Here is an 11,111-nt window from a genome sequence, read left to right on the forward strand (position 1 = left end):
TGGTTAGTTGACACTACAAGCAAGTGTAGATTAAACAAATACTGATAAACGCTGATTCCATTATACATATGTTTTGCCAAATGTGTAAACATCAGATAAAATAGTAGCAGAGTAATCGATGCAGTGCAGTTCGTGATCATAAAGTTGTGCTTATGTTTAATTTCACAGACTAAAGAATCAACATACTGTACGGAGAATAAAGGCTTTTGAGCCAAAATGAGCTCATTATCACTTCTTCAGCCATCTGGTCTTGGTGCGTGACTGTGGAGCATCATCTGGTCGCACTCTTGGCAACCCACCCATCACACTCATGTAAAGTAGCTGTTTTACACGGGCAATATTTAAATTGCACATGAAGTGACAGTGTGTCACATCACAGCAAGAAGAACCCAGGTTTGAATCTCAGCATTTGTCTGCATAATGCTCTTTTGTGTCCGGCTATTTCCTGTAGATGCTTTGTTTTTTTTCCTCGTATAGTCAAAATAGATTAATGTCACATGAACTCAACTCTCATATAATGTGAGAACAAGTGTACTGTGTTTGTTGTTTATAAGCTCTGCAGTGGACTGCTGACTTCTCCAGGTTGTTTCTCTACCTCCAGTGCATTGCATGCCGGGATAGATGTAAGCCCTTCTTTGACCCTGTGTGGGAATCTGTGCATATGAACATACTTTGCAATTAGGCAGCGACAGTCACGCTCCCTTAAATAAACCCAGTGCTGCTGGCTGAATGGCAGCTATAAGAAGACATTTTCTGCATTTACTAAAAACTAAAAACTCTGGCAAAAATAATCCATGAACCATCTACTGTAAAAAAAAAAAAAAAATACATTTTCATTAATTTTAGAGAAAATGGCCTTGTGGGATTCCTGAATGTCCTCAGACAGTTAGCATGTTGTGTTATCTGTTATCTCTCACACAGTATGCTCCAAAATGCGAAGACATGACAGGTTGAGACTGAATGGAGATTGTCAAGGCTAAGGTCAGTTCATACTAATTTCAATGCCATCTTCTGCTAGGCCAATGACAGTATTGTGCACAAGCTATGCAAACCTTTTATACTGTTGGTTGAGCTCACTACAGTGACAGTGTTCAGTATTTGTATCAGTATCAGAAACACTGTCACCGACACAATCAAAAACAGCTGAATTCATCATTCAGCACATTCAGCCTGACTCTGAAGGATGAACATTTTCCTTTCATTGCTGTAAACACAATGCAATCTAGTAGTATATTACGGAGTCTAAATTGCTGATGTAACTTTACAACCCAACAACACTGACAAATAGTGCTGGCTACAACAGTCTTAATGTGATAGGCTGGTTTGTGCCACTGAAAGTTTCCACCTTCCTATATCTGTGCCCTGCACAGATGAAAATGTTGGACCAGATTCTGCACTCTCAGGGTTTTAACAAACATGGACAGCCAGTCTGCTTTAAATTATGCGAGCAGTCACTGGTGAGAGAGAGATTATGCAAAGGAAAGTAACCTGACTACAAGAGAGGGACCCTATTGTTCAATTCTTTTTTCTTTTTTTGTACTGTGGTACCTGTGTGAATGTTATTATTTTGTTTTTGCCTTTTTATTTTATTTTATTTTTTTTTTGCTGTATCATATTATACAACCTGATATGCTGCTGCCACTAAGCACAAGCACATACAGTCACTGAGCGCCTGAGGAGGGTGTTAAACAGGTTTCCTTATTTGGGAATCATTTATCCATCTGCAGCGTTGGCCCTTGGTTGTGCATTCTGTCCTATGGCAACAGCACCATACTCGCCCTTTGCAGTGATTAAACTGTTCATAACTGAACAGAGAATTTTTTTCATATGCTTCTCTGCTCGCTCAAAATAAGAAGCCAGTGTGCGACGATCTCACTCGCGATGAAAGACATTGCAAAGGCACCACTTCAGCAATTAAGCAGTCTCTAATTGAAGATTGAACCGGAGCAAAGAAGAAAAAAAAACAACATGGGTCTATTTTCTTTTTTTTTCTTTCGTAACCCGGGTTAATTAAAGGACATTTGCTGAATTTTAATCAAAAAGAGAAATTTACTCATTTGGTCCACTAACTTAATAATCTCATGAAAACTCCCCTTTACAGCCAGAGAAAGAGCAGGAAAGCCTTTATCTTGTACACAATACTTTATCAAAGAATTACATATAAAAACACACGTCTTTCAAGAGAAAGCTTTAACTGTTGTTTTCATTCTCATTACGTGGATTCGCTGATTGGTTGCTCCCTCTGACTTTGTAGTGTTAAAGCCCCCTGACTACTATGAACATTCGAGCAACAGAAATACACACCACAGCACACACAGACCCTTAAGTTTAAGATTAGAATGCAACACACACAATTCAAAAATATATCCTCTAAATCTTGCAGTAGTTGCCTTTTTTTTCTTTTGTACAATTAGAAAAAATACACAGTTAAATGAGTTCACCGGGGGAAATGCTTTAACAAAGTCACAAGTGATACTGTATTTTGCACCATGACAGCTTTGGATACAGCACTGCTCTATCCTTACTAAGTGTCTGCAGTGTTTCTGAGTGCCATTAAGCATCAGCAGAGATCACGATCTCCTGTGAGTGTTCACATGAGCGTTCACATGCCCTAAAGGTGTGGAGCATTGTGCCCTGCCCACGTCCTGAGGGTCATGTATATTCATATCGACATTTCCAGGATTCACCTCACCACTCTGTCATGTGTGTTCACACGTCGTCACCTCTGGGAGGGGTGTCTGGTCCTGCATGACCACTTGAGGAGGGGTGGGGGCAGGGCGAGCGTGGGCCACCGAGTTTTTCTGCAGCTCTACGCCAAAGGCAGGAGGAGCGTTCTGTAACTGTCTCCTGTACTGCACAAAGCTGCAGGTCTTTAAGATGATGGCCAGGATGTTCTTTCCTATCAGGATCCCGGATACCCTGGCGTCCCTGTACAGAATCATGTTCCCACCACGGATAAAGAGCGTGATGACGTTGATGGTCACCAGGCTGAGGATGGGGTACAAGAGCATCTTGTGGGGCACGATGTTGATGCCCTGCATGCTGATCTCGCTCAAGGACACGCAGGGCAACACAAGCAGAAGGATGTAGCAGTAGAAGAACATCAGACCTTCCGCCCACAGAGGGAGCCCCTTCTTTTGAGGCTCCCACAGGTTGGCTTGGATGTCCAGTATGTCCAGCAAGTCCACCACCACCCAGAAGAGACGGTTACGGATCTCCTCGCGCTTCTTGAAGGCGCGCACGTACTCCATGTGGTCGATGGCAACCAGCACCACAAACAGCACTGGAATGCAGATGGACAGCAGCAACGTGAGCGCCTTCCTTGCAAGAGCGTCCAAGCTCTTCCTGTCCGCTTTGTAGTTTTGATACACAAAGTAGACCTTGATCTCCAGCACAAAGATGTAAAGGAACCAGAGGATCATGGCGTAGCCTCTCTTAGCTGTGCGCACCTCAGCACCCACCCACACCGCTACATAACGCAAGACTATTAGGAAGCAAATGTCTCCCACCATCACCATGATGCAGATACCAATCTTGCGTGGTCCGTGGTTCTGCTCCACCAGGTAGGCATCAATCAGTGCCATACTGCTCATGATCAGGATGGTGGACAGGCACACGTGGGGCTTGTTGGTGGGAGGTGGGGGTACCATCCTTGCCTGGCTTAGAGGAGGAGGAGAAGGAGGCGTGTTGTTGAAGAGGGGGAGTGCAAAAGGTCCTCAGTTTGTCCTGTAAGGAGGCGGATCAGATAGCGCTGCTAGACAGCGGTGTTCCCCTCCATTGCTTCTGCCTTGGCCAGAATCCAGGATGCATTAATAGGATTCACACAGATCACTTCAATCAATCTCCGCTTGTGCCCAAGCCACCTGCCGGGTAGACAGTACCCCTCATTTAGTAAATTATGTTCATTGGCAAATGGTCTGTAAACATAGAAGTTCACTTGTGTAAAAATTAATTATTCTCAGGACGTGTCTACCTTTTACACCCTGATAATCATTCGTTAAACACCACAGTTTTAGCAGCGAGTTACATTTCTGCTGCTAAAAAGAGGAAACAAGCTGCTGCAACGTGCTCTCATTACAGACTCACTCTCGGCACCCTTGTTTTCATACAAGCTTAAGCCTCAGAGATAAAAATCCAGCTGAATACTCACTTGTGTCCCTCTTTGTACTTTATCCTAATGACTGGCAGCGAGCGATCATCCATGAGACTGCACTGGGAGATCACAAAGCCCATCTGTAATCCACAGGAGGAAAGAGGAGAAAGCGCACAGGATCCTCTCCTTCTCCGACAGGCTTAAATCCACCAGTCATGGATATATTTCTTTTTTTTTTCTTTTCTTTTTTTTTCAGGCAAAAGAGAAATCCCAAAATATTGCCGTCATAATCCACTTACTGCTCAGACTGAATCAGGAGGAGGCATCTTAATGGTCACACAGACTGCTCCAAATTTCTGCAACTAAGAATAGAGGTTATTTTGTGTTGTGCCCAGATAGAGGGTTTAAACCCCAAACTCCGAAAAAAAAGTGGTGAAAATAGTGGAAAAATCTCTGCAGTAAGTCCTGCTTAAAAGAGAATTTCCTCCCCAGAAGTTTTCCTCTCCAGCATCCACCATCCCTGGACCAGGAGACAAAACATTTTGTTGCTGTTTCTCAGCCTGCAAGTTTCAAAAGAAGAAGCAGGGCTGTGGTGAATCTTTTAAATGCAGCGTGTGTCTGACTGTCCTTCCCCACTCAGCTGCGTGCATGTGTGTTTTCCCTTGTGTGTTTCTGCGTGTGAGTATGTGTGTGTGTGTGTGTAGGTTTCAGCTGTCTCCACGCTTCGTTGTCGCTGTAAAATGCTGCCCCCCTGGCGAGATCCTGGCTGCTGCGCCGTTTTCTGTCTCTTGCTCAAGCAGCTTTTGCCAGGGACACCAGGATCAACAGCGCCAGTGGACTCCCCTGTCTCCACTCAGCATACTCTGCCAGCACCACCAGCGCTATGATACTCCAACACCGCCGGCTTCTCTGCCCTTCTGTCTCTGTGCACTTCTCAGCCCTCTCTACGAAGTCAGGGAGATGCTTCTCTTGTGAGACACACTCCTGTTTTTTTTTTTTTCCTCTCTCTTTCTGTCTCTCTCGCAGCTACCCTCCTCTTCCTTCTCCCTCTTCTGCTCAAGTAAAGGCACTTGCTGTGTGGAGGTAACGCTCAGCAGACCACAGCTGCAGAGAGAGGGAGAGAGAAAAGTGGGAGAGAGAGAGAGAGAGAGAGAGAGAGAGAGAGAGAGAGAGAGAGAGAGAGAGAGAGAGAGAGAGAACACTTTTCCAGGGGGTGGAGAAAGGCGGGGAGGGGAAGAAAGAAGAGCCAGCCTTTTGCAGCTTAGCTGAATGCACAACTTCTCCCTCGCACCCTATTTTTTTCCTCTCATCCCTCTCTTCTTTTCACATTGAGTGTTGTGCTGATATCCTATTTTCCTAGGCTGTTTCTTTTTTGGCTCCCAGAAAAAGCCCTGCTTTCCTTCTTCTTTGAGAAGCCCATTAAGGCTCTGCATTTTCTTCTCTCCATCGGGTTCGAGGTGCAGGGATGAAAAGTGATCCAGAGAGAAGAAGGAGGGTGGGTGGGTGGCAGGGGTTGGGGTAAGGGGGGGGGCAGAGGAAAGGAGATGCTCTCCAGTATGGGATGTAGAGAGCCGGCTTCCCAGCAGGCTGTATGTCTGCAGTCTGGGGAGACACAGGGGTGGAAAGGGAGGGAGAGAGGGGGTGAGGCGTGCAGTGGCTCCTCCTGACAGAGAGTCTTTCTATTGATCTACTGACAGAGCAGTGAATCAGGAGACAGAGAAGACCAAAAAGAGATGAGGGGTAAGGGGAGATGGGATGGTACAGATGTGGGGAGAGCGAATGAGAAGGGAGGAAAAAAAAACGAGATGAGGAGTGACATGATGAGAAAAGAAAAAAGAGAGCAGGAGATGTGCAGGGTGGGACTAAATGTCAAGGGAACATTTTTATCCCCTGAGATGTAATAATGCCTCGGCTGGGAGATAATACTTATGCAAAAATGTATAAAGGTAGGAAAAGGTTGGTGCTTTCGCTCTCCCATGCAGTATGCACTACACCACTAGCTCTGTTTATCCAGCTGGGCCAATTAGCGATAATCCTTCCTCAGAGGAACCAAACTGCTTTCATTACTACAGTATGAAGCCATTTACTGCTCACTTCGTGAATCGCAGTTATTGAAGAGTCAAAAGTATTGGTTTTCTATGCAGTGTGGCTGCACTTTTCATCCAACTGTGTAATGACAACTAAACATAATTGCAATCAGTCATGCAGTTCTTTTTTTTTACTGTTGTGAATGGATACGGTTACTGATTTACCAGCTGTGGATCAGCTGACAGCTGCCATCATGGCCGTTTATGACTTCTGTCATGGCTTTACCATGGAAGCATATGGAGGCTTCATTTCTGAGAGAGATGAAAATTGGAAAAAGCCGTTTGCCTTTCACAGAGCTGCCTTCTTATTGACTATTTCCTCTGGATTTATTGACCATAATTGAGCCATGACAAGTGCAGTGATGGATTATATTCCTCTTTGCAAATTGTAAAGTTGGTGTTCCTTCCACAACATTTTTTTTTTTTTTTTACATTTTGACAGTACTTATAAAACACATGACAGGCTTCAATTTAATACCAACTGGCGCTGAAATGTTACTGCTACGCATTTAACAGATTGTTGGAGATGGTGGCTCAGTGGTTAGAAAAATCGCTGTGTAATGAAAGGTCACACGTCTGACCCCCATGACAGGCAGCGCGCCCATTAACAGCCATGTGTCCTTGAGCCAGACACTAAACTGTTACCTGCTCTCTCGATTGCTCAGAGTCAGTCGGGGTAACGCCTCAGCTAAGCGCCTGAATTGTAAATGTAAATGAGTGGATGGCTTGTCTGTTCTGCGACATCCCCGTCATCTTCATAGTTTCCTCCCGCCACCCCCCCCCCCCCCCCCCCCCCCCCCCCAAAAATCAGCATAAGAGCTTGATACAGCACCTCTATCATCCACTTTGTTATTCCTCCCACATCTCACCAAGTGATCTATAATTTATATCTTCATTTACATGCCTTTTGTGATATACAATGGAGTCCCAGACAATGATAACCTCTCCATTAAAAAGAGCCGTTAACCTCGGTGTGGACTTTGAGTCATAACGGCTGAATATATTCAGTTATACATGCTCAGCATTTCTCCTCTTGTCTTCCTTCACTCTGTTTGTAATTCATGAGCACAGAGGAAATCACATCATTGCCTTTCAATGTAATGTCTCTTTTAGGTGCAACTGATTTATGCACATGTTTATGTTTTTTTACAGTCCTTTAGTGTCAGAGTTCTCAGTCCTGATTAATGTAATTATACAGCTATACCAACACAAGGCTGCTCGTTATGATTTATGAAATATCAGCCAACAAAAGTACATCCAGGAGTCTCGTCTGTCCTGTTATGCCCTCTCTCCTTCGTCCACCAGGCTCTGCTCAGCCTCCTACAAGGACTGTCCTTGGCTCCTGGACAGGGACACTGCATCATCACTGTTCAGCTCCAGGCAGGATAACACACAACAGACAGCAGACAAATAAACACCAGCCACATTTTCTATAACATAAAGCATCTACAGAAAACAACCAGAGGACTCACAGTAAGGAAGCCATGAAGCTCCTACTCTGTGGCTTTCTCATCCTGGCTTTTTGGAGTTGCAGTGACAGTGGCTCCGCTCTGAAAAATCAAAATGCTCAGTTCGATCTCTTTGCCTTTAAATGTGGTATTTGCCTTTATGCAAATATTAGAGCATGCTTTCTCAGAGCATAACACACTCCATTTTCACAAATGTTCCCTTGACAACCAAGTGCAGCAGCTTAAGAAACATGTTTTCTCATCTTGTCAGAAAAGATATCACAGGAGGAATTCACCACTGCAAGTCGCACCTTGAACTTAGCTTAAATAACACATAAAATATGTTTTGAAAACATTGCAGCGGGAGTAAAGACAAAATACTCTTTACCATCATGGTAAGAAAATTGGGCTTTCAAGTGCAGTTTCTCCTTGTGGCTGATTGCAATTGCAGGTTCAATCAGTGGTCTATTCTTCCTTTCCCCTTTGTGCTCACTGTTTATAGGACCTCTTTGGCGGTATCTTGTCCCTATTTCTTCTTTACTGTCAACAGGGCAACTTTGGGTTTATTGCAAGAAATGAACGACATGGCTTTTACCAGAGGACTGTCTGTCTATTACAAATACTGTACAATATGCCCATTTCATGGCATGAAAAAGAGGTTTTCCTTGTGCACAGCTCACACTTTTATAATGCAGTCTGTGTTTATTGTATCAATGTTCCCTCAGAGTAAGGCTAAGAGGAGATATTAAATGTTCACCAAAGTGCTGCAGGTAGTGCCTTAATTACAAAGGTATGCATCACTGAATGAATAGGCTGATTTGATTCCCTTTGTGTTTAGACTGCAGATGATTAACTTAAGAATCAGGGGTAAAGCATCATTAATTTCACTGCGCTATGACACATGAAATGCAAATAGAAAAAAACTGCCAGACTTGTCACCATGATTTGACAAGATATGTAGAAACGTTTATAACTTTGCCCCTGCATTTATCATCACTAAACAGAGAGCTGGGTGTTAAAATATTAAGTTTCAGTGTCAAAACATTCAACATATCATGATTTGCAGGTGTTGTTAGCAGGGAAATATTAAAAAAAATAAAAAAAATAAAATAAGGCCCTGGACACAAACATGGATTAATTGCTTGGGTTTGGCAGCTGGGATTCAGTGTCAGCAAGTTGTGAAAAGATTGGGGAATTTACATCACCAAAGACAATTTGTACATGAAGCATAACAGTGGAAATGGGACACATAAATCACATTAGCTGTAACCCTGAGTCTGCCATCGATTACCTACAGGAAAACAAATGGGGGCGTTAAGGCTTCCCATCCTTAAATATCCCCATCAGGGTTCTAACCACCAAATGGAAAGCTTGAAGTGGACTGACTGAGCCGCTCCCCATGGGGCTTGTAGATCAGAGAGGGGAGGGCAGACTACCCTCCGCCCCCTTAACACACACAAGACACTCATGTTGGAGGAGGTGCAGGTCATTTCAGCCCCTGTTTCTATGGTATTTAACTGTCAGTAACAAGGGAAGGTAAAGAAGTGCATGCTAGTATCTTTGCTATATTTGACATGACACCAGGTCAAATCACAGACAAAGGACCGTTCACTGCTGTTACAGACGAATGATGACTACAAAGCAGACCTGGATCTAACAGTATTTGCATTTGATTGATCTTGTTCAGAGTCCCATGTGGGTGGGCTGTGCAACAGAGAGGAGGTAGGAATGATTGCCACATTATTTCCACAATCAGGAAATCAGCTGAGAGACATTTTAATATACATTTATGCATTCAAAAACCTTACGGCTTAACGAACGTATTCACTTTCGCACTCCACACAGAGCCAAACAAACACTAAGAATTATTTGCAAAAACATTTTAACGCATCTCCCTGCAAGCATCAAACCTAAAGCTCAAGTGATGTTGTTATATAGTACAGCGAGGCGCTGCTTATGTCTCTCCAAATGCTTCCTTGCACAGAATACACAGCGAGTGACAGGGCTCATGGGGGCAGATTTGTTTTTATGTAAGCCTCCCTCAGAGTGGAGAACAGGTAGGGTGGGGGTTGGGGCTGGGGAGGGGGGGCACTAAATGCATCATCATTCTTGGCTCATAATGTCCTTAAGTCTGAAACACAACTTTGGACATGTAAGATGAAATACGTGTAAATAATATTACCTGCTGTGGCCTATCCAGCAATAACAGATTCTCAAACAATGACAAAAAGAGATTCACTTGACATCAATAATGAATTAGACATTAAAGGAATGATGCAAGGTTCAGTTAAGACTTTATTCCTTTCACAGGTTGTATTAGCAATCAGAGAACACTTTTAAATAAAAGAAAAATAATATATACTTTCCTGGGACTTTTGTTTTATTCATGTTGGAGGAATATAGGTGCTTTTATCTAGGCCAATACTTAAGTAATTAGCAAAAACCATACCTGCTGACGGCTGTGGCAGTGGCATGAAGTTTTATCAATCCCTATTCATGAAAAAGTACAGTCACATCCTCATACTATCACAGGAAATACAAGTGGGCTAATGAGAGGACAGGAAGGGAAGAGCTGATATGTCACCGTGATAAATAATATTGTTTTAATGAAGCTCTGTAATTTTTTTCATCTTGAGAACAAACTGTTTAGTGATGCCGTTCTCTGACTCATAGCAACACAATCCACTGCTGAGCAGCTGAAAATGCAAGGAGGCGGGTAGGGGGATGAGAGGGTTTGGAAATCCCAATGGGCATGGAGATTTGGGTCGAAAACAGACTGAAAAGTGGGTTTCAAAAGCCAGAAATCTGGCTTTTGAAACCTGCACCTGATGAGGTAATTGTTGAGTCGCTGGTAGTGAAGAACCCTTAGCCCATACTACATATTATATGTGCACATTTTTTATTGTATTTTTAATGCTGATACAACCTTTGCCAACACATGAAATTGTTAGATAGTGAATATCGTTGGTGTTTCTTTTAAAATGAGGACTTCTCCCAGTCGCAATTTCCTTTATTTACAGTAAATACTGAGATGATAGTGGCAGTGGAGTTAGTGTCACTCGGGGATGCTGTGTTTTGATGAGCTAATTAAGCAGCACATTCTCCTAAAAGGCTTTTTGTTAACCTGTCTACACTCCACTCATACATTGAATAAATTTTGATAGACTCTGCGGCCACGCTCACAGAGTGACTAAAACAAAACAGATTGTTAGAAATAGAAAATAAAACTGTGGAGGTTCTCGGTCAATTTCAATGACTGTGAGTCTTTTGATAAAATAAATGACGTTTCAGGTTTCCTCTCTGAATGTTTGTAAGCTCACGAATCCTATTTTTGCCTATGAATGCAGCACGTAGCTATGGAAGGAAATTTCACTTTATTATCATAAATATAAAGATAACCAACATACTGTAAGCCAGTAGAGGTGTGTATGAATACACTCACTGTAGGATAGGGATTCTAGAGCCTTATTAGACTTGATGAAT

The 11,111-nt window shown here is 43.1% G+C and overlaps 1 protein-coding gene across 1 annotated transcript; it reads right to left on the reverse strand.

The window, feature by feature from the left end:
• Window positions 1–2,699: 2,699 nt before the first annotated feature.
• LOC121189786 (transmembrane protein 121) lies at window positions 2,700–3,650 on the reverse strand. The gene has a single exon (XM_041050241.1). It carries the CDS (start codon window positions 3,648–3,650, stop codon window positions 2,700–2,702), a length of 951 nt encoding a protein of 316 aa, XP_040906175.1.
• Between the last annotated feature and the right edge of the window lie 7,461 nt (window positions 3,651–11,111).

This window comes from Toxotes jaculatrix, chromosome 11 (genome assembly GCF_017976425.1).
Source record: "Toxotes jaculatrix isolate fToxJac2 chromosome 11, fToxJac2.pri, whole genome shotgun sequence".
Lineage (NCBI taxonomy): Eukaryota > Metazoa > Chordata > Actinopteri > Toxotidae > Toxotes > Toxotes jaculatrix.